Source organism: Acomys minous (genome assembly GCF_964271855.1).
Source record: "Acomys minous genome assembly, chromosome: 8".
Lineage (NCBI taxonomy): Eukaryota > Metazoa > Chordata > Mammalia > Rodentia > Muridae > Acomys > Acomys minous.
In genome coordinates this window covers 7406339-7433456 of record NC_140489.1, presented here as the reverse complement: position 1 = coordinate 7433456, position 27118 = coordinate 7406339, and the positions used below count along the sequence as shown (strand labels likewise).

At 58.4% G+C, this 27118-nt stretch overlaps 1 protein-coding gene across 5 annotated transcripts; it reads left to right on the top strand.

Annotated features, from left to right (window-relative positions):
• The first annotated feature begins 1000 nt into the window (after nucleotides 1-1000).
• Nucleotides 1001-26247, top strand: INF2 (inverted formin 2). Of its 5 annotated transcripts, none has more exons than XM_084792555.1 (24): nucleotides 1001-1127; nucleotides 12046-12445; nucleotides 13629-13744; nucleotides 13821-13980; nucleotides 14342-14375; nucleotides 15245-15386; nucleotides 15495-15636; nucleotides 15789-16589; nucleotides 17088-17233; nucleotides 17326-17387; nucleotides 17798-17900; nucleotides 18112-18197; nucleotides 18607-18707; nucleotides 19523-19593; nucleotides 19670-19777; nucleotides 20193-20263; nucleotides 20895-21015; nucleotides 21321-21485; nucleotides 21677-21779; nucleotides 21955-22116; nucleotides 22694-23314; nucleotides 23396-23480; nucleotides 23824-23880; nucleotides 25654-26247. In XM_084792555.1, exons 2-23 carry the CDS (start codon nucleotides 12055-12057, stop codon nucleotides 23834-23836), a joined length of 3804 nt encoding a protein of 1267 aa, XP_084648681.1. In that variant the 5' UTR covers nucleotides 1001-1127; nucleotides 12046-12054; the 3' UTR covers nucleotides 23837-23880; nucleotides 25654-26247. The 5 variants fall into 5 exon arrangements, with proteins under 5 accessions (XP_084648681.1, XP_084648677.1, XP_084648678.1 ...); XM_084792551.1 differs by lacking the exon at nucleotides 1001-1127 and adding an exon at nucleotides 9954-10130; XM_084792552.1 differs by lacking the exons at nucleotides 1001-1127; nucleotides 23396-23480 and adding an exon at nucleotides 9955-10130 and having other exon boundaries at nucleotides 23821-23880.
• The last annotated feature ends 871 nt before the right edge of the window (nucleotides 26248-27118 follow it).

Genomic DNA, 27118 nt, shown 5'->3' with positions numbered 1-27118 from the left:
TGGAGCTGAGTGGGCCCCTTAGGTGGAGGCCGCAAGGACTGTACATCCTAAGAACAGCTGAGTCCCAGTGTAGGGATGGCCACGACTAGGCTGGGCAGTGTCCAAGAGCCAGTCAGCACCTGCCTTGGCAGGCTCCCCAGTGCACACCCTGCACTCAGGGGCCATCCCAACACTGGCTAGCTATCAAAGGCTGCTCTTGCCTTGGGGCCCAGCCAGGGTTTCCAGGACTTGAGATGATGGGCCAAGCAGGGGTCACAGAACACTGAGACGACATTTACAGGCAACCAAGGGTGGGCTTAATCCCATGTGGCAGGGGAGCCCACTGGGCCCCAAGCACGAGATTGTGTCCAGGATAGAAATGGCTACACGGCTAGACAGAGACCCAGAGCCTTTCACTTTGCCCACCGGCCACATGCCCTCCACTCAGCTTTGGGAGACGCAAGACACAAGTGATCGGAGAATCTTTCTTCATGCTTATAAACCTTTTAGAGGCTCTACTTCAAGCTGGAGAAACTGACGCTCCGTAGGGGCCTTGCCGAGGCGCAGGACAGCGAGAGGACTTCAGCGGGTCCTCAGGACAGAGCTGGAGACTGCCAAGAGCCATCTCCCAGGAAAGAAGGATGAGGTTGGGGCATGAAAGGACTCAAGATCAGCAGCCTAGAGCAGGGCTCCCGTGTAGGAGGCAGAGTGGGACCAGAAGTGGCAGGGAACTTGACCAACTCCGAGTCCACCTGATGGCCAGCATAGGGGACAGACCAGGAATGAACGAGGGAGACCGGACTGACAGTGAGGTCAGAGGCAATAGGGCCACTCCCAGCAGTTCTCCCGCGGAATACTGGAATGTCCTTCTCCTTCCCATCTCTCCGCCCCGGGCAGAAGAGCCAGACCCGGGTAGGCAGGGCCTCCTTGGAGACCCCACCCCGCCCCACCCCGGGCGGCACCGCCCCCCACGTGGCCTCCGCCAGGCGGGGCCGCCCCTCCCCTTCCTCCCTCCCGCCCCTCCCGGCCCGCGAGCGCGGTTAGACCGTGCGGAAAGCAACCGCGGGGCCGCCGCCCGCAGCCCTAGACGCTCCGGCGCCGCCGGGACAGAGCACCCTCTGCATCATCTCTGGTTGCGCCCCTACCCGGTAAGTCTGTGGCTTCGGGATAGCCTGGAACCCGGAGGGAAACTGAGTCTGGGGTCAGTGAGGGAAACGGTTGGGGTTTGAGGAGCAGGCTGCCGCGTGTGCACCAAAGTGGCCAAGAACGCGTGGTCCGCGCTTTGGGCTGTAGACTACGGGGCAGGCATGCGGATGCCGTCCCCTGCTCACAGGGTGTTTGCCCCCGGTCGGACTGGAGGAGTTCCCCCGACCTGCGCCTACCACATCCTGACCATGAATCAGCCACAGTTGAGAAAATAAACTTCAACTGGAGGGCCGCCCTCTCTCTGGGCAGCACAGAGCGAGCCCCGCCCTGAGTGCTAGCTTCTCGAGATGCCAGTGCAGGTGGGATTACGCGGGCCCTTGCACCTCATTGGCAGACCTGGGGGAGTGACACAGCTTTGTTTCTTGTGGCAACATCTGTCAAAACCCACCCTGGGCAGGGACACTGGGCACGAAGGTGATCTTGGCAGGAAAGCCGAGTGGCCCCTATTTATGCCTTCCTTGGTGGACTGGCCGGAGGACCATCGGGTGGAGAGGAGTCTATCAGCTTGTTCGTCCAGGCTTCTAAGGGCCCCATAGCATACAGTGGCAAGTTGGACACACCGGGAGTCGGTGTCAGAAATGGCCCTGATCCTGTCTGAGCTTCAAGTCAGTGCACCCACTCTATAGCCCGCACACCCAGACTGAAGCTAAAGTTGGCAAGTCCCTCCTCACTGGCCGTCCTGTGGCGGTTTGCCTTCTCTGAGCCTCAGTTTCTTTTATCTATACTTGAAGGGTGAGGACAGTGGCTCAGACATACAGCAAACGTTTAGATGTCTTTGGGGTGTCCCCCAGGGCAGGGTCATTTGGGGAGCAGACACTGTACTCCCTTGTAGCAAAAATGGGTCTTTGTTCCTGGGCTCCGTGTCTCTCACCCATAGTCTCAGGAGCTGACCAAGCAGGGTCCTCCTAGGACCAGGGAAGCGCTGGCCCTGCCTGGCTCTGCCCTCCTGCCCTTACCCTACGCTCTCTAACTTCCAGTCCAGAACTTCACCAGGAAAGGCTACCCCACCACCACCGCCACCGCCACCGAACCTACCCACGCAGGCTGTCAGCAAGGGTTCTGCCCCTGAACAGCAAGGAGTTAACCTTCAGGTGGGGCCCCTCACTTTGTGGGGGTGCTGATGGCTGTCGGCGCTAATTGCACACATCTCCCTGTGCCGGGACCTGAAAGCACGTACCTTAAATAGACTTGTTCACCTTCTATCAAAGTGCGCTCGCTCCCTCGTTACAGAGCGAAAAGTTTTCAGGCTCATGAAAGCCGTTGGGGGAGGCAGGGGACTTGCTAGATGGTGGGTGAAGGTGCCACCTGTGGGTGCAGGCAAGCTGCTGCTAGACCGTTCTGGGCAGGTATGGTGGCGTGCTCTGTAGCAGCAGGCCCTGGGGTCCCGCGGTCTGATGGTTTACATTGCCTGACTCTTTCCCCTACATGTCTGACTTACACACAGCAAGTGTCTAATAGCTGCATAGTTCTCCGTTGAACAGGGTGTGCCTGCCTCTTTGTAGAGTGAGCTTCAGAGTCTCTGCAGGGCTGCCCCAGGGACTATAAAGGAAATGGGCCGAGGAGCTTCTGATGTGGACGTGGAGGTGTGAGGACGGGGCCCTGGTATGTGGCCTTCACCCTCGTAGCCTGACCCAGATGAGGAAGGTCTTGCCGAGGAAGTTCAGACAGCCTGGGCCTTGAGCCAAAGTAGGATCTGTTCACAGCTACCCACCTGCCCGGCACCCAGCACATGTCACCCCCAGCTGTACAGGAACCGGGTGGGGGAACGTGCCAGCGGGGGCTGTGTTCCCTGCACCCCATCCTAAAGTGTGACTCCGGATAAAGAACAGGGTAGGGGCTGGGCAGGGTCTCCTCTGCAGGGGCCACCTCCGTCGTCCCTCAAGCACGTCCCCAAGCCCTCCTCTCCTTGCTCCTCACAGTCTGTGAGCTGAGAGTAGACAAGCCAAGGGCTGATGGGACCCATCTGGCCCTTTGGCTCTCACTGCAGAGCGTGTGAGCTACCGTCTATTCTGACAAGAGGCGCGTCAGATGCTTGTGCTGTAGGCACCCGCTCCTTGTACCCACATCACCCCCTCGGGAGGTGGCACGCAGCGATGTGCCACATAAAGCCCTCTTACTCCCTTACCCCTTATTATGGAGGCTTGAGGATGGGGCCTTCTCCCTGGCAGCCTGCCTAAGTGAGCAAGTGTGCTCACCACAGGGCAAGGCCTCAGGACTGGACACTGCAGCTCAGAGAATCAGAAGGCCTTGTCCTGGTCAGGTAGGCCTTGCAGTGTCTCTTAAGTAGGGCGGGTGAAAAGCAAGCTTACCCTGTAGCTTCCGTCTCCTCCAGTGACTCACTACTAGGAGTTGTTGCCTGGACCCCTGGTGCCTGGGCTCCTTTGAGTAGGATGGAGTAGGGCGTTGGCTGAGGCAGGTGTCATAGGTTTCTGTTGCTGTGATAAAACACCATGACCAAAAACAAAACAAAAAACAAACCAAGCAAGACAAAACAACAACAACGAAAACAGCCTGAGGAGGAAGAAGGGGGTTATTTCACTTTACAGCTCTCAGGTCATACTTCATCACTGAAAGAAATCAGACAGGAACTCAAGGCAGGAACCGAAGCAGAAGCCAGGGGGAGCGCTGCTTACTGGCTTGCTCATCCTGTTTTCTTAGGGTACCCAGGACCACTTGCCCAGGGGTGGGACCACCGTGTATGGGCTGGGCCTACCCACATCCATCAGTAATTCAGAAAATGCACTATAGACTTGCCCCCAGGCCGTCTGATGGAGGCAGTCCTCAGCTGAGGAGCCTCTTCCCAAATAACTCTAGCTTGTGTCAAACTGGCTGTAACCCAACCAGGGCAGAGGGCGTGCACTGAAGCCCAGGAGCCTTCACCACTGTTTGAGGACAGGGTGGCCAAGGCTCTTTCCTGTCCCACCCTTACTGTGGTTTTCCTTTCTATGGGAAACAGACCTAGGACAGAAGAGAGGATGGAAGAGTCCAGAGAGGAGGCCAGGTAGCCTTGGCTCCCTCCTGTGGCACGTGGACTCTTGGAAGGGCAGTGGGCTTGAGGAGGGCAGGCTGGTCCCAATCGGTGGCCTCGGCAGTGTCAGAGACAGCCTAGGCAGTAGCCCCTACCTAGCCCCTACCTGTGCCGTCACAGCATTCCTCGCGTTCCCAGAGCTGGACCTACAGCATCCCAAATCCACATGGATACTGTGTTCCCATGGGCTCTGCCTCACCAGCAGCACGTGCTAGGCTAGGCTAGCCCAGGACCCACCATCTCCAGCCAGGACCATCGTCCTTACCAGCGTTGAGCAGGATGTTGGCCCTCGCTGGTGGGAGGTATGGCCCGGAAGTCACCTGACCCCTCCAAGCTTTGTAAGGCAAACTGGCATCTCTGTGGCACCCTGCCTAGCTGGTCCAGGGGTCCTAAAACCCTAGGCTGTGGGTTCCACGTGCAGACTCCCTCCCCCTCGTCATCCCTGTGGCCTCGTTCCTGCTCCAGGCACAGCTGCAGGGAGGTGTAGGCATCTGTGCTCGCCTGGCCCAGGCTGGGAGGAGGGTATTACCTGCCTCTCTCTGTCCCACTTCATGTACAGGCCCAAATGGCCTGAGAACAAGACGTCTCTCTCTCGGGGGACACCAGCACAGAGGACCCAGGCTGTGGGGGGTATAGACAGGAGTAGGGGCTGGAAGCTGGAGGGTTGCAGAGTCCTGCAGCAGGTTGCCGGGAGACGGGCTGTCTCTCTCGGAGGGATAGGAAGGAGATGGGAGGTCACCCCTGAGACGGATGAAGGGTAACCAGTCGGTACGTGGTGCTCACAGGTCGATGGCTGTCGGGCGGACAGCACTGGGTCAGCAAATCCATGCCGAGTGTCCAGGGCCCCAAGGTGAACATCCTAGCCAAGAAAACCCGAGTCCAGACTGAGCTGGATCTTGCAGGAGCCCTGGTGCCCTCATTTCCCAGCCAGGACTCTGAGCAAAACATAAGCAAAACCAGGCTGAGGATCTCGCTCACCCGGTTGGGCCTGACGGCCTCCCTGGGGCCAGGTGGCTGAGGAATGCTGAGTGGGGGCCGTGGAGACTTGAGCACTAAGCTCAGGAGATAGAGACCGTCAGGACACAGCTGACCCTGTGGCGTAGTTACGGTTAAAGTGGCCTTCTTCTCTGACAACTAACTGCGGTGCTGGCAGCAACACACTTGTCAGCGCCTGAAGACAGAAACAGGAAGTCCACTGGGTTGTCTTCGGAACCAGCGTGTCAGGGGTGAAGCTGGTCTCACATGGGAGCAGCCTTGTCTTTTCCACGAGCTCTGGTGGCTGCTGCCCCTCGCTGTGCTAAAGGACACAAGTGCTGTCCCTCCCCCACTTTCAATGTGTCTTTGTTCTCTTTGCTTCTGGAAGGGGAGCTTGGGGTTGGACACTGGCAGAGGGTGGGGACCGTGGTCCGGCAAGTGGGTGGACAGGACAGCTTTCCCATCCTGGGCATGAGCGGGCCTGAGGCTTGACTCTGAGGGCAGCCTGGCATACAACGCTGTCCACCTGACTCCTGAGAGGCATCTGTCCCTGCCAGGTTAGAAGAGGCCTTACCGAAAACATCTGGGGGATAGGAGGGCACATGGGGCCTGTTGGGGGAGGAAGTTCCAAGTATGTCTGACTTTGGAGAGAGGGTACCCCAAGGAGGTGAATTCCACGGTGAGCCTGGGGTCCTCATGGGCACAGAGTCCTGAATGCAACCTGCAGATGGAAGGAAGTTGAGGTTAGGGTCTGGGGTCTGCAGCACACTAGCCCATATTGTAACCCTGCCTTCCTACCTGTGGAGCCTGGCAAACCCAGACCTCCACATCTGCTTCCCTTGGACCTCTCCCTCCCACCGAAGGGGCCTGGCTGCAGGAGGAGCTACCCGGGCCCGTGTGCCCAGAAAGTACCCGCATACATGGCCACTCTAGTCGCCATTCCCCGTATGCCTCTCCGCAGCCCTCGGAACTTCAAGAACATCAGAGGGGGCCAGGCTGTCAGAGGACCCCCTTTGTCCCTATGCAGCTGGGGAGACAGGCTGAGAAAGGGGCCCCTCTAGTGACATTGCAAGTCTGGGACAGCTTGAGTCCTCACATCATCCCAGAGCGGGTGGAAGTGAAAGCCGCTTCCTGGCATGGGCGCCTCCACCCTTCCTGTTTCCACCTTGTCTGACTGAGCCTCCTGTAGGGGTGGGGGCCGTTCTGAGGCGACCCCGGCCTGCCCACAGAGTCCCAGTCACACTGATGGCCAGCACCAGCTGCTTTGTACAGACCTTCCTCACAGGGAGCAGGGGTAGAGGGACATCCCCTAGTCCTAGCGGGCATTTCCTGTTGGCTGTTCTGCTGCCATTCAGGCAGGTGTCCTGGTGACAGCCCAAGTGTTAGCCGCAGTTGACGGTCTATAGCCCTGTCTGTTCTTTCCAGCAGTGCCAGGATCCTCCATGCACACTCCCTCCCCGGGGCCCTGTGTCCTATGCCACATCCTAAAGTGGCCCAGTGGAAACCTCACTCTACTCGCACACTGTAGGTAGCCAATTGGGAGTTGGAAGCCCAGGGCTGTGCACCCCCAGTCTGAGCCATGGTGGCAAGCAGAAGCGGGCTTGGAGTGCTGCTTGGACAGCCACGTCACCAGACAATATACACTCCATGTTGACAGTGGATGCGTGGATTCTTTTGCTTCCTTGAGGAGTGCTGTGCGTATAGGCTGGCTGACCTGAGGTGAGCCTCGGGCCAGCTGAGGTCCCTTGAGGGCCTCATAGTCTGGTAGGAAGATGACGTATCCGCTAGGAGCCGAGCCCGGATGTGAGGAGAGGTAAGAGGGGTAAGAGTAGGACAGGGGCTGTCCTTGAGCCCCAGGAAGCTCCCAGGAATGTGTGCACTTCTGCAAAACCAAGGGTTGTCAAGCAGTGGAAAATTTGGGCTCCTGGAAGATCTAAAAATACAGTGTGACAGCCCCTGCCACCCAGTTCCGGAATCCCGCTTCTGCCGTTTCTCCCTCCCACCCACCCGTGGAAGACAAGCTCACTTCTTTGTGTTTTCCCCAACCCCCACTGGCTCTAGGCCCAGAAGCACCCCAGGCTTCATTCGGCTGCTGACCAAGTAACTCTCTCGGAGCTGCCTCTCTACTGGAGGCAGCAGGCCTCCCAGGGGTCCCGTACCTGGCCTGTGCCTGTCCTAGCCACTTACCTCTGCATTGGCTCCCTAGTTCTGGCACTCCCTGGAGGGACTGGGTGCAGATGACAGCACCTACCTCCCCGGGGCTGAGGTGCAAAGCCTGGCCTGCTGCTCCAAAGGGATACCTGAACTCTCCAAGGTGTCGAAGAGCCCAAGGCCCTGTAAAGCTGGCTGCAGGGCCTGCTGGCTCCTGGGATTATAGTCCATGCTTTTCTGGATGTAGAGATGAGGAAGTTGAGGTGTAGAGTCGTGTGGCTCACGTCGGGGGGGAACCCATGCAGGGCTTCCTGGCTACTGTCTCTGCCTTGGTTTCCCTCTTTGCATGGCGTCCTGGGCAAGTGGAATTAGTCCCCCACCCCCATCCAGCTCATGTGTGATTACTAGGCAGGGGCGGGAGCCTCTGGAGTTCCATGAGTCAGAGTAGCTGCCCAGGCATGTGGGGCGGAGGTGCGGCAGCTCCATGCCAGGCTGGCCTAGAGCTTGTGGAGGAGGCAGCCGGCTCTGACTGAGAGCCACCCTTTCAGGAGGTGGCCCTGAGCCTGCAGGACCTGACACTCTCCTTTCTGGGAGTCCTGTCAGTGCTCAGATCTGGGCTGGTCACCACAGCGTCTGAGGGACACCCTGCCTTCAGGAGAAGTCTTAAGTACTAAATAGCCTGGCCTGTGGAAAACATGATGCTTAAGGAGCACTTATAAACTGGGCGCAGTGGCGCACGCCTTTAATCCCAGCACTCTGTGAGTTCAAGGCCAGCCTGGACTATATAGCAAGTCACAGGCCAGCCAGGCATGTGAGGCATAGATACTGTCTTTTTTTTTTTTTTTAAGAAAAAAAAGAAAAACAAAGAACACAAGCTGCCCTGAGCGCCTGGATCTAGGGACTGTGTCTGCAAAGGCCCTGCCCTCTGCTGTCCCGTTAGGGCTGAGGGAACTGTGTAGGGGGTTGAGACACTCTTCATGTCCTGATTCCTATCTGCCAGAGCTTGGGCTGCACCTCCAGCCCTTCCACCCTGGGATGCTGACTGGGAAACTCTTGAAAGCTGTGCACGTGCTGGGTCATCCCCCACGCCCTGGGCAAAGTCAGGATATCCAGCTGCTCTTGAGTCTCTACCAGGTCTGGCTCAGAGTTGGACACTTGGCCCCAGAGCTGGAAGTGGGAGGGCCAGTCACCCACAGATGCCATTAAAACAGCTGCGTGCCAGGTGGTGCACACCTGAAACCCCAGCACTTCAGAGGCACACACAAAGAGGTCAGGAGTTTGAGGATGAGTCTGAGCTACATAATGAGTTTGAGGCCAGCCTAGAGGGCATGAGGCCCTGTCCTGGAGCAAAGCAAAACCAAGTATTGTTTTGTTGTTGTTGTTGTTTTGTTTGGTTTGGTTTGGTTTGGTTTTTCGAGACAGGGGCTCTCTGTGTAGCCTTGGCTATCCTGGACTCACTTTGTAGAGCAGCCTGGCCTCGAACTCACAACGATCCACCTGCCTCTGCCTCCCGAGTGCTGGGATTAAAGGCGTGCACCACCACACCTGGCCAAACCTAGTATTCTAACTGTCCGCTCCGACCGCAGGCTCTAGTTCTGTGTGGATCCCGCTACAACTGACCCACTTTGAAGATGAGAGAGAGTTTGTGGATCTCCCAAAGACACAAGAGATAGTAAACACAGGAGTGAGGTTCCGCCCCAGCCTTACTTGGCTCCAGTACCTTCCTGGATATTGTTCCCCAGGTCTCCTGTGGCAGGCAGAGGCTGTGTTCAGAGATTGCTGTAATAAAAGGGGTCAACCATAGCTCCTGCCAGAAGTTTGAAAGCAGGCAGGAGATGGAGAGCTTTATCGTTCCCATGGGGGAGAAGGGATCCCTGCCTCATGGAAGTCAACCGGAAATGGTTGTTCCTTGGGAGATGTGCCTTTCTCTGGTTGGTCCTGGGTTGGAAACAACCACAGAGGATGAAGTCTGTCAGTTACTAAAGAGGTCCCAGCTGTTGGTCTTCCTGGCCAAAGCTGCTGGACTATGGAGTGGCCGGGTGCTGTCACCTGTCCACACTCAGTGTCATCCTACAGGGAGGCTGCTCCTCAGTTACAAGCCAGGCCGGTTCTCCCAGGTGGACACAGTCATCACTTCGGCTTTAGGGCCATAGCGTCCTCATGCCCCCCCCCACCCCACCCCCCCATACACACAAGTTGCCCAGGACAGTGAATGAATCCGAGGCTCACACCACAGATACAGAGGGAATCCTATCAGGGAGTGAATCCACAGACCTGGGACAGGGCACACACAGCGCAGGAGGACTGGGCAGTGCCAGAAGGGCAGTTGAGAGGCAGGCAGGGACCTGACCTTTGTGTCTGGGGGCCTCAGGCCTGGGACATAGTGGCTCTGGTAATCCTGTTGTCCCAGAACGATTGGTGGGTCAGCATGAAGGACTGGGGCTCCTGGCCAGAGAGAACTCTGGATGCCAGAAGCCAGGTCTGGGTGAGTTCATGCTCCGGCCACTCAGCCTGTGCCAAGGGGCAGGGCCTCTGGCCAATGGAGGCAGGAACGGGGGCGGGGAGGCGGTTCTAGGCACTGCTCTGGGCAGCACAGGAGCTGGGGGAGTGCGCAGAGACCAGTCAGCCAGCTCTGTTCTGTGGTAAAGCTACCACCAAGACGTACTTCGAGGGGTGTAACGCTGCCCAAGAGGGACCAGGTCCAGGCTGGCAGCTGGCTGCAGAGATGAGAAGTTGGAGGCAGGGCCCCGAATGGGTGGGCAGAGACGGCCGGAAAGTTTTGCGCATCTGGGTGAGTAGATGGGTGGATGTGAAAGGAAAGGATTTGGTGAAAGCATAGGATTTGGTGAAAGCATAGATCAAGGGTAGGACCCTGGGTCCCCACCCAGTGAGGCGCAGCACAGGATCCAGGCCGATCTACCTGGATGTGGCTTTTGCCCTCAGTGCAGGGTCAGGTGTTCCCAGGAGCTGAGGCAGAAATGCAGAGGAGGAAATTGAGGCTCCCGTGCACTGAGAGGCTGTGCTGAAATTTGCCAGTAGGTCTCCAAGCCAATCCCTGCTGCTACTCACCAGGCTGCCTCTAACAGACCTACTGACCATCCGCACTTGAAAGTGTGGGGGATGGGGAGGTAGGCAGGGGCTCCGTCAGTGCTGCTGGGCAGACACACACCCACCCGGGGCCGCAGGGACCCAGAACCACACTGGCAAAGTGCCTGAGCTCTCACTCTACCCAAGCTGTGGTCTTCTGGGTACCTCTTTGGCCTGGGTCTCCCTTCCCTGAGAGAGCCCAGTACAACCTAAAGCAGAGTGATGCCCCAGCATTCAGTGGGTTCCAGCAACACTTTGCAGAGTCCATCAGTGTGAATCTGGGCACGGGACCAGCCTCCCCGAGTGCTGCCTGCAGCCCTTTACCTGTTCAGCAGGTAAAATGCCTGTCTTGAGGCCAGTGGAGGGTGAGGGACTGGGCCCCTGGGGTGAGTGTGCGACACTCTGGTGTTTGGTCCCACCAAGCTCTTTCCCTCAGCATCTCCCTCCCATGGCTCCCTGCTGCCTTTCTCAGATGCTAAATATAAGATCCCGGCCATACATGGTTGCCGGAGAGCCTGGGATGCCCCTGACCTTTGACGCTGTCCCCAGGGGTATGATGGGGCGGCGTTACAGCAAGCTGGGCCCAGGCAGGAGAGTTGAGTGGATGGAGGAGACAGCAGGAGTGCAGTTTGTCTGTCTGCAGTTATGCTTTGAAGAAAGGCATTATTTAAAGAATGTTTTAGGCCACAGCTGCCCCCCTTCCAGCCTCAGGGGAGGAGCCATTTCCTAAACTGGAGTGTGCTAATGAACCAGTTCTGTGTGTTCTGCCTCCCTTGTCTGTCTGTCTATCTGTCTGTCTCTGTCCCTGTCTCTCTCTCTGCACACCCACCCACAGATGAGCTGAGACCAGGGGAAGCTGCCACCCATTACACTAAGCCCTGGGCATCTCATCACACTGAGTCCTCAGCCTGCTCCTGTGACCCGCCCCTCCTCCCCCTGCCCCTGAGGCTGTGGGCAGCGGGAAGTGCCTGGAACCCGATAAAGGAGCCCCAGAGATGCTGGTTTTTGTTGCGTCACCACCACGATGTCAAAGCATTCAGCTAGCCTGGCTGCTGCTGCTTTGTCGAACCCCAGGCCTCTCCTAATTGAGCCAGGCCTTAGAAGGACAGCACAAGTCACGCCCAGGCATAGGTCTCTAGCCTAGCTGCCTCTCTCTCTGAGCCTTAGGCCCAGGCATGGGTCTCTAGCCTAGCTGTCTCTCTCTCTGAGCCTTAGGCCCAGGCGTGGGTCTCTAGCCTAGTTGCCTCTTTCTGAGCCTTAGGCCCAGGCATGGGTCTCTAGCCTTGCTGCCTCTCTCTCTGAGCCTTAGGCCCAGGCATGGGTCTCTAGCCTAGCTGCCTCTCTCTCTGAGCCTTAGGCCCAGGATCTTTGTGCATAAGGTAGGATGTTCTTGTCTGTTATTCGATCCAGACGAGCAAAAAGAGTCTTACAGAGCCAGGATCCCCGTACCTGTCCCAGCCTTCCATCACCGGCCCATAAGCAGGAAGCCTAAAGGAGAAACTGAGGCAGCAGGCAGCTCCTCTACCTGTCACTTACGGCCAAGCTGGCCTCTGACCTCTTAATCTGTGGGTCATTTCCATCCCTGGCCAGGCTGACGCCCTGTCCCTCTCTTCCTGCAGTTCGGCAAGATGTCTGTGAAGGAAGGTGCGCAACGCAAATGGGCGGCCCTGAAGGAGAAGCTGGGGCCGCAGGACTCAGACCCCACGGAGGCCAACCTGGAGAGCGCAGACCCCGAGCTATGCATCCGGCTGCTGCAGATGCCCTCCGTGGTCAACTACTCGGGCCTGCGCAAGCGCCTGGAGAGCAGCGATGGCGGCTGGATGGTGCAGTTCCTGGAGCAGAGCGGCCTGGACCTGCTGTTGGAGGCGCTGGCGCGGCTGTCGGGGCGCGGCGTGGCCCGGATTGCGGATGCCCTGCTGCAGCTCACCTGCATCAGCTGCGTGCGAGCCGTCATGAACTCGCAGCAGGGCATCGAATACATCCTCAGCAACCAGGGTTATGTGCGCCAGCTCTCCCAGGGTGAGCTGTAGGCGGTTGTGTGAGGGCAGGGGGACTGGAGGGCTCACCAGGGAAAGCTGCCCTCTCAGGTGAGGATGGTGGGGACGGCTCACCACACTCAGGCCTCCAGGCCACCGGAATCCCTCTTGTTTTGACAACAGCCCTGGACTGGCCCTGGACTGAGCCCCCATGTACACTCTGCCTGGCTCCAAGCCCTGAAACGGCATAGCCAAAGGCCTCCAGGCCTGGCCCACACCTGCTGAGGATATTGTCCTCTGTCTTCCCTTCCCTTTCCTGGTCCCCACTCCTCCATAACCAGTAGGCTACCCCTGGTCATGGCTCCTTCTGCCTTGTTGTTTTGGGTTTTTTTGTTTTTGTTTTTGTTTTTGGAGACAGGGTTTGGGTTTCTTTGTGTAGCCTTGGCTGTCCTAGACTCACTTTGTAGACCAGGCTGGCCTCGAACTTATAGTGATCCGCTTGCCTCTGTCTCCCGAGTGCTGGGATTAAAAGCGTGCACCACCATGCCTGGCTTCCTTCTTCTGCCTTTGTACACCTCAAAGCCAGCTTTACCTCCTGGCCTATTGCACCGCCTTGGCTGTGGCAAGAAAGCTAAGGTGGAAAATAGTCTCCGTGTGTCCTTCAGTGGAGGCAACCAGGTGCCACTGGAGCTCCAAGACCTTCTAGGGAGCAGTGACTAGTGGAATGGTGTCTTTGTGAGAAAGGAAGCCAGAGGCTGCCACGTGTGTCCTAACGTAGGACCCACACCAGTTGTAGTCTGTCTCCCCAGTCTTGACCTCCACCACCTCCTTTGTGGCTATTCTCAGCACAGCCAGATGAGAAGCACCCTAAAACTTACCTAGTTCAGGACGGAGAAGGCAAGGGCTCCCAGGGTGAGGAGACTTCCAAACTTCCAGGACTGTAGTTGGTGAGCCAGCTGCAAGGGCTGAGCTGGGCTGGGCCAGGCTCTGTAAACTCCAGATGCTTTCCCCTGCTGTCAAGCCCTCCCCTAAACGGGCCTGTCTGTAGCCCACGAGCGTAGTCAGGGTCCTAGGAAAGATGAGTATGGCAACGCCCGGGACTTGACGTTTAGCTGGGGTTGGCAACCCCAGGCTCCAGCCTTGGATTTGGATCACGGGTTTGGTAAAGACTAGTGGGGGAGGCAGCACGACAGCGGGCCTGCTCAGACGTCCCTGTCCCTCCACAGCCCTGGATACATCCAATGTGATGGTCAAGAAGCAAGTGTTTGAGCTGCTGGCTGCTCTGTGCATCTATTCGCCTGAGGGCCACGCACTGACACTAGATGCCCTGGACCATTACAAGGTGAGGAGTGGGGACCCGGGCCGGTGGGTGGCACGGTCTCCTGCTGGAGCACACCCTGACCCCACCCAACCTACAGACGGTGTGCAGCCAACAGTACCGCTTCAGCGTCATCATGAATGAGCTCTCAGACAGTGACAACGTGCCCTATGTGGTCACCCTACTCAGCGTGATCAATGCCATCATCCTGGGTCCTGAGGAGCTCCGCACTCGTGCCCAGCTGCGGAGCGAGTTCATCGGTAAGAGCCCTCACCTGCTGGCCAGGCTTCTAGAAGAGCTCCAAAGTGTCGGCTGGGCCAGCCCAGCCTGTGCTGCACCCCCTGGGGAGGTGGGAAGGCAGCAGATCCTGCCCCTACCTTATCCCCATGGACTCTGGAGTCCACGGTCCATGATCTGGGGGCCTCCTATTACTACCTGCTCCTGTGGTTGATAGGGCATCAGCGCTGAGGGTTCTGTTTGTAGCCGGCCGGGTCGTAGGGGCAGACAGGAACTGTAAGACTCCCTGATGGTCTTACAGGAGAGTCAAGACCCATGGGACAAGGGGCCGGAGGCAAAGGGAGTCTCCAGACTTTCTAACCCTACCCCATTCGTCCATCCCAGGGCTGCAGCTGCTGGATATTCTGACCCGGCTACGGTGAGTCCCTGCTGTGGCTGCTTCTGCCAGCTGCTCCCTCCTCCGTCCATCCTTGGGGTCTCGGCCACCTGGCCCAGACAGTATCTCCAGATGGGCTGAGCGGTTTCTTCCAGGAGTGAACTTAGAACTCAGGCTAGACACCTTCCTGGGCGCTGCCCAGCGGAGCCATGTTGCCAGGTTAGCGCAGAGCTTCCTGTTAACGCAGGATTCGGATACCCAGCACGTTGTGCCTGTAGCATAGCATAACACAGTCTGGATTTTTGTCTGTTGACGCTAGCATCTCCAAAGGGAGCCCATCCAGCTGAGAGCCCTGGTCCTGACTACAGTCAAGACAGACCCCACCACTGGAGGCTCTTTACCTCCAGTCAGCATGAACTTACTGATGCCACTGCTGTGGACCTAGCCCCGTTGACAGCGTTCTGGGACTTGTCCCCAAGTGGGTGGTGAGGGGGTCAGTTATTGGACAGGCTGGGGTGATTGCAGTGCCTAATCCCAGTTGACGTTTTTGGCAAGCTAAGGCATCCCCTCTTCGTGTTTCATGGTGGCCCGCCTTAAATGCGACATTGACTATGGTTTTTGGTTGTTTTTTTTTTTTTACCCCCCACGTGAGGACCCAACCCCATCACAAGAATCTGCCCTACCCCATCCCTTGAGGTGCCCAGGTGACCTCTGGGCAGCCTGGCAGGGTGGGAGGCTCAGACCTGGCCATTCTAGCTGCACCGCTGGCCACAGGAGTCAGCCTGGGCCCCGCTAGGCGAGCCGCCCAGTGTGCTCAGGTGGGCTGAGAAGAGAGAGAGGCATGCAGGCTGGGTCTGCGAGGAGGGGGGTCCCCGTGGGACCGCAGCTTGACTGGTTGTCTTGTCCCCTAGAGACTTGGAGGACGCGGATCTGCTGATCCAGCTGGAGGCCTTTGAGGAGGCCAAAGCGGAGGACGAGGAGGAGCTTCAGCGCGTTTGCGATGGCATCAATATGAACAGCCACCAGGAAGTCTTTGCTTCCCTGTTCCACAAGGTGGGACGAAGGGGCTATAGGACGGAATGCTCTGGCACATGGGCTGGTGGGCATCAGCCTGCCCAAGGGAGGGGACAGCCAGTTACCTGTCCCTTTTGGTCAATCCAGGTGAGCTGTTCCCCAGCGTCAGCCCAGCTGCTGTCAGTACTACAGGGCCTCATGCACCTGGAGCCTGCGGGCCGCTCGGGCCAGCTGCTCTGGGAGGCCCTGGAGAACCTGGTGAACCGGGCTGTGCTCCTGGCCAGTGACGGTGAGAACCTGGGAGGGGCACAGCATGCCTCGGGGCGCAGCCTGGTGGGAAGACCCTGAGGTCTTCAGCCATGTAGGGAGGAGGCCTCCCTTTGCCTTGCTTCCATCTCTGGCCCTCCCTCCCCCTTGACTCCGCACACTTCCTTCCTGCAGCCCCGGCATGCACCCTGGAGGAGGTAGTTGAGCGACTGCTGTCCATCAGAGGACGGCCCAGACCAAGCCCCCTGGACAAGGCCCACAAGAGTGTCCAGGCCAACCTAGGCCAGAATCGGGACAGTTTCTCCCAGAACACCACTACTCCCACAGCTAGTGTGGAAGGCCAGCAGCCGGTAGTGGCTTCTACCTGCCAACATGCAGACAGCACCCAGAGCTCCAGCGATGATGTAGCCGCACAGCCAGTCGCCCTTGAGCAGTGGCTGGCAGCCTCACCTCTACCTACCCCACCACTGTCCAGCTCCACCCCTGTGCTCCCTCCACCCCCACCCCCCCTGCCAGGCCCAGGGGCCACATCTCCCCCAGCACCCCCTCCACCCCCACCTCTGCCACCCTCTTTGCCAGGCTCAGGGACCACATCTCCCCCTGCACCCCCACCCCCACCCCCTCCCTTACCATGCTCATGGGCTGTGTCTCCCCCAGCACCTCCGCCACCTCCACCTCTGCCTAACTTCTGCGGAACCGTGCCCCCACCCCCACCCCCACTCCCTGGCATGGGGGGCCCATCACTTCCCCCTCCTCCTCCCCCACTCCCTGGAACAGGCTGGACTCCTCCTCCACCTCCTCCCCTGCCTGGTTTGTCTGTCCCCTCCATGATGGGTGGTGTGGAGGAGATCATTGTGGCCCAGGTAGACCATGGCCTGGGCTCAGCCTGGGTCCCCAGTCACCGTAGGGTGAATCCACCCACGCTGCGGATGAAGAAACTGAACTGGCAAAAGCTGCCATCCAATGTGGCACGAGGTGAGCCCCTCCCTGATGCGGGCCAGCCTCTGACGAGGACTGCTGCACACTGGTCATTCCTCCCGTGAGAGTCCGCCATTCGTGCACCTACCTTTACTCCGTCAGCGCAGCCAGACCCCTATCAGGCGCAGGCCCTCTGTGTCCTCCATGGGACTAAAGACCACCTCAGGATGGTCCCATCTGGCACACAGCCTGTGGGTCATAAATGTCTTTGCCGAAGGCCCAGCACTGCCCTCCTCCGAAAGGCTCTCTGTATAGTTCCCTAGGTGTCAGGTGCTGGTGCTGAGGGAAGGCCAGCCAGGAAGAGACCCGATCCCTTATCAGCATGGACATGTGCCCACATGCATGTACATAGCCTGATAGCAGCTTGGAGCCCAGGCTGGCCTCCAGACAGCATCCTGTTCAGTCCTCAGAGGCCTCGGCATGCACGCCCTTAGACCCCGGACCCATGTTAAGGGTGAGTGTCAGCAGTGTACCTCACCTGGCCCTCCTCTGTAGAGCGCAACTCCATGTGGGCAACACTGAGCAGCCCCTGCACAGAGGTGGTGGAACCTGATTTCTCTAGCATTGAGCAGCTCTTCTCCTTCCCCACGGCGAAGCCCAAGGAGCCCTCTGCTGTCCCCATCAGGAAGGAACCCAAAGAGGTAATAAGAGCAGTGACAGGGCCTGACCTCTCCTCCGTGGGGCGGGGTTCTCTGCCCGCCCTCCAGGTACCAGCTAAAAGGGGGTTTTCTAGGTCACTTTTCTGGACTCCAAAAAGAGCCTGAACCTCAACATCTTCCTGAAGCAGTTTAAATGGTGAGTGAGGGACATGGTGTTGCTGCCAAACTCAGCCGAAGCCAGCTCTGCCCAGCAAGCATCCCAGCTCTACCCAGCAGCGCCCTCTGCAGGCCAGTCAGGTCCATGCATGCTCCATGCTCAGCAGGAGGAGACAGTGGATAGCTGTCACACTGTTCAACCTAGGATTCCTACAGGCTGTGGTAAAAGCGAGGCCCAGAAAAATCAGAGGTAGACTCCCAGGCCACAGGCAAGCTGTGGCCAAGTCGAGGGAAGACGGAGCCTGCCTCCCAGGTTCTAAGCCCTTACCTCAGAGTCTCCTCCAGGTACTCCCTGGGTGCCTGTAGGCCACCCCCATCTCTTAAGCATGGCAGGAGACAAGGGGACGAGGGAAAGACATGTTCCTTGACCTCTGCCCTCACCCTCTCCAGCTCCAATGAAGAAGTCACCGCCATGCTCCGGGCTGGTGACACAACCAAGTTTGACGTGGAGGTCCTCAAACAGCTCCTGAAACTCCTTCCTGAGAAGCATGAGGTGAGCGGGGGGGGGGGGGGGGGGGAGGTGAGGGGGAAGGGAGGTGGGGGGGAGCTGGGGGGGCGCCAGATCAATCAAAGGGAGCAAGAATAGCACGGTCCTGGCCCATGTCACCTGACTAGAGAGCCACCATGAGCCTCAGGAGGAGCTGGAAGTAGGCAGCTACTGGGCAGGCAGGTATCGGTTCCTACATGTGCCCCTCCCGCCGCAGATTGAGAACCTGCGGGCATTCACCGAGGAGCGGGCCAAACTGGCCAATGCTGACCAGTTCTACGTTCTCCTCCTGGACATTCCCTGGTGAGCACAGCAGTCCAGCATCCTGCCTTGCCTGCTGGGGGAAGGAAAGGTGGGGAGAGTAGGCCAGGAGCCAAGCTTGTGAGGGAGAGTGGGTCAGGAAGACAGCTGCACAGAGTCCCTAGGGCTCCGAGAAGGAGTCATCTAGTCTGGTGTCTAAATGTCTCTCATGTTCCTCGTCCCCTCTTAGAGCAGACGCGAAGGAAGCCTCTTAAGTCCTGAGGCAGTGTCTTCCTGAGAGGCCCCGGGTGGGCCCTACTTCTGTCCTGGGGACAGGCCTAGGCGTGTGCATGTTCCCAGGCCAGGCCGTGGGGACTCTCCCTGAGCCCACCCACCAAGGGCAGAGGGTGTTCCCTGGGTGGCAGGCATGGTGGCGCTGCCAGGCCCTAACCCCCCTGCTTTGCTGTACCAGCTACCAGCTGCGGGTGGAGTGCATGATGCTATGTGAGGGCACGGCCATCGTACTGGACATGGTGCGGCCCAAGGCCCAGCTGGTGCTCGCCGCCTGTGAGAGTGAGTGAAGCCGGGAAGCCTAAGGGGCTGGAAGGGACAGGTCTGCCACGTGTGTCCTCCCTGCTGCAGCCATGTCATGATGGCAGTTGACAGCTGGTTAAGTGCTGACTCTCCATACCAAACCCCGTGGTCATCTGTGCTTCTTCCATGCAACACACACATGCACACGTGCGCGCGCACACACACACACACACACGCATGAACATGCGCCTGTATGCTCACTCACTGCACACATGAGTGAGGACACATGCTTCATGCCCGCAGATACAGCATGCATGCTTATGTGTATATTCTATGTGAATATATAGAGCCACCTATATGCACACAGAGACACAAGGGTATACATACACTGACATGTGTATATGCCCCTTCTATAAATAAAGAACAATAGACACCTGCTCGGCCACAGATCAGGGACACAGATGGGCTCCAGTGGCTCACTTCTCTCAGGCCCACAACTCGACACATGCTTGCTCTCATCTCAGCCACTGAGCAGGACAGACGTGAAAACTAGGGTGACCACAGATGGGTAGAAGCTCCTCTGGCATTCCAGAGTCCTCACCCCAAACAGCAAGGGTCATGCATGGCCATACCCATGTCAAAGCTGAAGGTCCAGCAGTCAGGGGCATTGCAGAAAGTGTTTGCAGACCCTCTGAGCATATTGATGGCAGAGGAGTCTGAAGGCCCGTATAGCCCCTGCCTTGTTTTGTTTCTGGTGCTGTGATGGGCCCGGGGTCAGGAAGCAAAGGGGGCAGCCACACCTCAGGGCACCTGGAGGCTTTGGGTCTTCCTCTAACCCTGCCCACCTGTCCCAGGCCTGCTTACCAGCCAGCGGCTGCCCATCTTCTGCCAGCTGATCCTCAAAATCGGGAATTTCCTCAACTACGTAAGTCAGAGCTGTGCTGTGGCCCGCCTCCCATCACATCCTGGGAGTCAGGGGACTTACTCCCTCTCCCTCACAGGGCAGCCACACGGGAGATGCAGATGGCTTCAAGATTAGCACGCTGCTGAAGCTCACAGAGACCAAGTCCCAGCAGAGTCGCGTGACACTGCTGCACCATGTGCTGGAGGTGACCAGTGGCCAACCTGTCGGGTGGAGTGTCCCCTGCTGTGGCCACCCCATACTCTGTCCTTAGGCCTGTTATTCTTTTTATTTGTTTGTTTGTTTGTTTTCAAGACAGGGTTTCTCTGTACAGCCCTGGCTGTCCTGGACTCACTTTGTAGACCAGGCTGGCCTCTGCCTCCCAAGTGCTGAAATTAAAGGTGTGCGCCACCACACCCGGCAGGCCTGTTATTCTTGAGACTGAGCCACAACACTGCCTATCCCCAGCAGGCCACAGCGACTGCCACACCCGGACACATGGGACAGGCCCATGGCGGGATTTAGAGGCCCCAGGAGGATCCGAGGGCTGGTAGCAGCTCGGAGGGTCATATGCACAGGCTCAGTGGAGTCACCAGGGATCTTGCTGGACACTTGTGTTACAGGAAGTGGAGAAGAGCCACCCGGATCTCCTCCAGCTGTCCCGGGACCTGGAGCCACCCTCTCAAGCTGCAGGGTGGGTGTTCCTGGCAGCCTAACGCCTTAGCAGGCCCTAACCTCTGTTCCCAGCCTCCTGGCCAGCAGGGCCTATACCTGAGGACCCTCCAAAGACTTTGACTTTGGGACAGGACTGCGTCAGCTACAGCTGTGTGGCTTGGATCAGAACGGGAAGCCTAGAAGAAATGGGGTGACAGTCTGTGAACCTTCATGGTAGCATAAACTAGGTAGTGCCACCTCATGATGCAGATGAGGAAACTAAGGCTCAGGGAAGTGGTGTCATCTTCCAGGGTCTCACCACCCAGCAGAAAGGCTGACTGAATGCCAGATGTCAAGTCTGTGCTCCCGTGCTCCACTGCCCTGGGAGCTTGAGGGCCAATCAGGCAAGAGCGGCAGTGGGTCCAACAGCTGGACCAGAGTTCCCAAGTATGCCCAGCATGGTACCAGCCCTGCTCTACAGAGAGGGGCCAGTATGCTGACAGGACTGACTGATTTGAGTGTCACTAGAAGAGGCACCTAACCTACCATACAGGGTTGTCAGCGGAGTGCGTGAACAGGCCTGTATAGTCTCGGGGACTGTGCAGTCAAGGGCGCGTTGGGACTGCCTGTCAGCTGATGTATGATGTATCTTGCCTCTTGGTGCCTTTCAGAATCAATTTGGAGATCATCCGCTCAGAGGCCAGTGCCAACCTGAAGAAGCTTCTGGAAACAGAGCGGAAGGTGTCCTCCTCAGTCCCCGAAGTGCAAAAGCAGTATGCTGAGCGCCTCCAGGTAAGCTGAGCAGTGAGAGTCCTGTGGCTGCTTTCCAGTACATTCCGGGGAGGAGCACAGATCCTGGGGTGTCCAAGGCCACGAGAAACAAGTAGGTGGGTGAGCAGCTCTGTTGCTGAGCACAGGCCAAGGGGCAAGAGAGCCCCAGTCAGCGGAGCAGCTTCGCTGGCTCTTGCTCTAGTGGTTCCTGTGGGGGTGTGGAGGCTGCCAGGTGCGTGGTGCAGCCCAAGGGTCCTGTGCCTAAGGCCTCGCCAGCCGTCTCCTCTGACTCACCTGGCGGTGGTAACTAAGACTTATGTCCCCAGGCCAGCATTGAGGCCTCTCACGCACTGGACAAGGTGTTTGAGACCATTGAGCAGAAGAAGCTGGAGCTGGCCGACTACCTGTGCGAAGACCCCCAGCAGCTGTCTCTCGAGGACACGTTCAGCACCATGAAGACCTTCCGAGACCTCTTCACTCGTGCCCTGAAGGTGCGGTGGGCCCAGGGAGAGTTAGGTGGTGCCTCAGACCAGAGTGGGCTTCCCAGCCAAGGCAGGCAGCGCTTGCTCCATTGTTCCCAGCTGTGGATAGGTACAGCTGTGAGCCCCACCGAACCTGTCTCTCGGGATACCCACCCGTGGGCCACTGGGCTGGGTGACAAGGCTCCTGTCTGTGTGAGCAGGAGAACAAGGACCGGAAGGAGCAGATGGCGAAGGCTGAGAGGAGAAAACAGCAGCTGGCAGAGGAGGAGGCGCGGAGGCCGAGGGGCGAGGACGGGAAGCCTGGTGGGTCTCTGGGGCAGGTGGGAGCGGCTGCAAACCTTGGGGGCCCAGGTGGGGCCACTCGCCTCCCTCTCCCCAGCCTTGCAGTGCTTCTCCAGGTCTCCTAGGCGTCCCCAGGGGTGGGGGTAGGGTGGCCACGGGGCCTCTGAGCTGCTCTCTGAGGTCTGTGGCTCTGCAGTCAGGAAGGGGCCCGGGAAGCAAGAAGAGGTGTGTGTCATCGACGCCCTGCTGGCCGACATCAGGAAGGGCTTCCAGCTCCGGAAGACCGCCCGGGGCCGAGGAGACGCTGAAGCAGGCAGCAGAGTAGCTCCAGCAGATCCTCCAAAGGCCACAGAAGCTGGTGAGACCTGAGCCTGGGACCTCCCCATTCCCTCCCACCATTTCTACCGGTGCCTGCCTTCGGGGGGCCTTCTAGGACCTGAGGGACTTCGGGGACCTGGATACTACACATACTGCTCTGAAGACACTGGGGTGGGTGGGTGGTGAAGGCCCAGTTGTCAAACTCTGAAAAGGCCCTGTGAGAGGGCTGAGCCTTCCTTGGGCATTTTCTTTATAGCCTTTGGGTGATCAGGAGATGTGGGGGTTAGTTGGTCCACTGATGGACACCCCTGAGTTCAAGGCACCTGAGATGTTAAGACAGGCAACCCTTAGAAAGGGCCCCACTATTAGGGCTCTAGAAATGCATGTTTTTGGTGGCTCACTGGGTGTCCCCCAGTACCCTATGTATAGCCAGACTGACGACACTGCCCTGCCTTGGCCCACAAGAAACCATGGGGGGGGGGGCGCACAGGGCTCCGGAGAGTGAAGTCTGCAGTAGTTAGGAAGGCTCGGCCTCAGGAACACTTCCAGGGGTGAGACCAGAATGCCTAAAGACCTGGCCCTTACCTTTCCTGATGCACCCACCCCTCCATCCACAGCACCTGCCAGCAATCCTATACAACAAGGCACAAACCACCCTGCCTCAGAGCCACGCTTGGATACCACAGCGGCTGGTGAGCCACAGGGCTGGGACCTTGTGGACGCTATAACCCCCAGCCCCCAGCCCTCCAAGGAGGAAGGAGGTCCTCCAGCCCTGGAGAGGCGTTCCTCCTGGTATGTGGATGCCAGTGACTTCCTGGCCCCCGAAGATACCCTGAGTGCGCAGCCCTCTGAGGGGGTGTGGCCAGTGACTCTGGGAGATGATCAGGCCCTGAAGCCCCTTGAGTTCTCGAGCACTAAGCCTGCTGGGGTTGAGAGCTCACACCGGGATGCCACGGATCGTGAAGGCTTGTGGGGTGTCCAGCAAGCCAAGGCGGACAGCACAAGTGAGGGACCAGAAGATGCAGCTGAGCGAGGCCCCAGCACCCACCTCCCCTGCACTGACCCCGAGGAGGGTGAGGACACTCCGGAATCTGCACTCGACACGTCCCTGGACAGGTCCTTTTCTGAGGATACAGTGACAGATTCCTCGGGGTCTGGCACCCTCCCCAGGGTCCGAGGCCGAGTCTCAAAGGGGTCGAGCAAACGAAGGAAGAAACGTCCCTCCAGGAACCAAGAAGGTAACTGAGAGGTGGGCCGGGGTGACAGCTAGGGGACAATTGGGTCTGGGCTTGCAGTTAAAGCCAATTGTCCCACGACAGGGCCTGGGACCTCTCCCTGCTGTCCAGCTGGTCCCTCCCTTCCCCCTGCGGGTACTACAGGCTCAACCAGCGTCCAGGAGAGAGGGTGATTCAGTGGGGCACAGCACTTCACACAAGAGGGCAGCTTTGGGGGCCACTGCCTGCGTCACCCTCACCTGCAGATTCCTGCCTTCACACTCCTCTGCAGGCAGTGGAGCGGAGCGACCCTCAGCTCTTGCCGCTGCGGGCACACTGGCATTAAGTCCTTCCATGCAGCTGCCTTTGTCACCACAACCAGAGAGTCTGGGCTTCGGGCTGGTGGTTCATGTCTGAGCATGATGACCATGAGAGTTAGCGTGGCCAGCCTGGCCCCCACAGATCCCTACCACCCTGAGTTCAGGCTTCCCCCGTGATAAGCTTATGAGTGTGTTTCTTTTATTTGAAAGCAGAGTTTGCCCCTGATTCTGATGATAATAAAACAGAAAGGCTGTGTGTGATCCAGTGAGGTACGTAAGCAGCCTGGCTCATGTTGACTAACAGTGGCAGTGGGTGCTGGTGCCTCAGCCTGCTGCCTGGCCCTCCTGGACACTAACCTAGCTTGTCTCTAGCCCTCTGGGTATATGAGCAAGCCTCCCTTGGCTCGTGGTGGTGGTGGTGTCTTTGCTGTCCCTGCCTTGTTAGAGAAGGCCCAGCCGCCAAGCCTTGCCTGCCCAGGGTCTTCTCTCCCCCAGCTGGACACAACCTCAGAGCTGGACTCCTCAAAGTCAGGGTAGATGAAGCCAAGCTGGGTTCCCTGGAGGGAGCGGGCCCTCAGGCCTTTGTGGGTGCAATGTTGGATCTTTGGGACGGCCTGAGGTTGTTCTTGTCTGTGTCTCAGCCCTACCCACAATTATAGTGACTGCAGCTTTACTAATCCCAGCTCCTCAGGAGACACCTTCCCTCTGCACTGGGCCAACCCCCACCCCCCCCCAGCACCCCTCCAGCTCTCCTACAGTCCAGGTTATGGCCAAGCACATGCCCAAACAGACTGTAAGGAAAAGGATGTCTCAAACGCAGCTGCTTGAGAGGCAAAGGTGCTTGGGCCTCCCCTCCCTTAAGCCAGGAACAGAAAAGGATCCATGTAGATGCCAAGTCATCCTTGTATGTGACATATGGGTCTTCCGGACCCCACTCATGACAGGAAAACCAGGGCCAATGACACGGCCCAAGAGGTTAAAGATGCAGTTGGACCAGCTTGGGACCCTGCTCTGCAGCCAGGCATCATGGAGGAAGGCCCAGCTTTGGACAAAAAACAAAAACAAAAAACAAACAAAAACTGCCTGGCCCCATCGTGAGCTGTGAGGGCCTGAACAAATCCCAGGCACCTCTGGCCATGCTCAGGGGCCTAGCATCTTCCTGGCACTCTGAACCTGATGGCCAACTGTGACAAAGTCACAGGGTGAGATCTGTGGGTGCGTTGTGGGCAAGACCCACAGGGAGGGGAGAACTCGGGTCTACCGTGACTTCAGTGCTGCTGGCCCTGCAGTGGGGACTTCCCCGTTAGGTGACGCGTTCTGATGGATGCCAGCTGCTGTGTCCCTGGACCGGCAGCCTCCATGCTGCTCTAGCTAAGCAGACCTGCTACACCCCTGCTTTGGTTCCCTACCCCCTGCGGATGTCCTGATAGCACTGCGGATGACGGGTGACTTTTTGACAGCCAGCTGCTGTAGCACTCATCCTCTCTTGTCCTTTGAGCGGATTCTTAGACTCGAGCCTCCTCCAGGGGGAAAGCCTGGAACCCTCCCCCCCCCCCCCACGACTGATGGAAGAGCAGGCTTTCTAGGCAGCACAGGGAGTGTTGGGAGCAGGGTCCTACAGTCTCAGATTGGTGGCAGTTCAGGCATGTGGCTACCAGCCCAGGGCCCTCCCTGGTCAGCGCCCAGCCAGAGAGAAAGCAGGAAGGACCAAGTCCAGCTCAAAGGGCCCCGTGGGGCTTGGTGAGGGTAGACAGTGGGTGTGGGTCTGAGATGTGAAAAGTAGACCACATGGAGGCCACTGAAGGCAGAGTCACGCTCAAGGCACCGTGCCTGGCTGTGACCTGCAGGCAGCATCCTGCCGGTATTAAGTTGGCTCCACCCACTCAGATGAATTCCGCTGCCCCAGAGAAGAACCTGGGGTCGGTGTGGACCTGTGACCTGGATACAAGTCACAGCCTTGGCAATGGCAGTGAGGTGCTGTATTGGGCACCTAGAGCTTTCTGAGAAAGGCTGTTCCTGACATTGTTATTTCCTTCTCCACAGGCCTCAGGTCCAGGCCCAAAGCCAAGTGAGAGTCCTTTGCGGCTCAGCACAGCAGCGAGTGCTGGGTGTGCTACCTGGAGAGGCTCTTCGGGGCCAGGCTGGGACTGGGCCCCTGAGAAACTGAAACTCTGTGCCTTACCCAGCCAGGATCCTTGGGAGCCTTAGCCATTGATGCTAGGGACTGGCCTGGCATCACCCTGGACCACCTGCACGCTCAGAGCCCCACTATCTGCTTTGCAAACAGCTACCCACCCTCTGTCGCATGCACCACGGGGGGGGGGGGGGCTGTGGTGGGGGGAGACAGGTACAGATGCCTGCAATGGGCTGAAACACCCTGACTCCACCTCCGTGGCTCAGTTGAGTTTTAGCTGAGTATTGTTTTCTGCATCATTATTCTGCTGTGGGTAGGTCCTGGTGGGTAGTCCCCAGGGAACAATGGGTGGTGACCACAGCAGCTGCCATCTTCCTTGGTGTCTGCCCAGCAGGGAACAGGCTGCCCCTGCTCAGCCCCCTCTGAACCAACTCCCAGGCGTGCAATGTTGAGTCTGCAGGCCAGCAGGGATTTTAACCAATAAAAACTGCTCTTGTCTGTCACGATTGTTGTGTTTAGACCATGGGAACGCGTGGCAGCGTGAGGAGGATCTGACTCCTGTTACCTTCCCGTGCAGCACTGGGGTAGAGGGAAGTGAGTGGGAGGTGCGTGGTGTATTAACAGGTAGGTTGGCAGATGGATGGATGAGTGAGCCAGTGCACGGCTGCTGACATGTGAGTGGCCAAGGGAGTCTACCCTCCTTCGAGAAGTGGAAAAGGAGCAGGCGAGGAGTATCCGAGGGATGTGTCCCGGGCCCCACCCATGCTGCTGCACAGCCTGAGTGATCTCCTGGGGCTCCAGATGCCGTCATCACCCCTCAACAGATAGCAGGATGAGGCCCAAGGTCTTCGCCTGCCAGTGGAAGAGAGCAAAAGGGGTGGAGAGCTGGGTAGGGCGCAGCAGTGTCAAACAGAGGCTTCACAAGACCTGAGTGGAGATGCGAGTCTGGAGCCTGGCAATGTCCTTGGGCAGCAGTGGGCAAATGTACCTCAGAGGCCCTTCCTAGTAACGGGGTGAGTGCCCGGTACCCAAAGCTCTTGCCAGTGGGCATCCCAGCCCAAGAAGGAAGTAGGGACCTAGAGCAGGAAGGCAGTGTTATGGCTCCTGTTAGCACCCATGCTCAGGCACCTGCTGGCCTGGCCCAGCCCTCACAGCCAGCAGCCAAGGCAGTGTCCCTAAATACTACCCAGGGACCCTGTTCCCAGACTCCTAGCAAGGTCACACAGTCCAGCCACTCCTGGGCCCGGGGATCAGTGCTGGCACTCTGCTTGGAGAGCTCATGATGGCTGCAGCCATCCTGTCTTAGTTTAAGCATAAACTCAGCCACTCAGCTGCTGAGGGTTCTCAAGCCCCAGGGAGGCAGTGGTGGGGAGG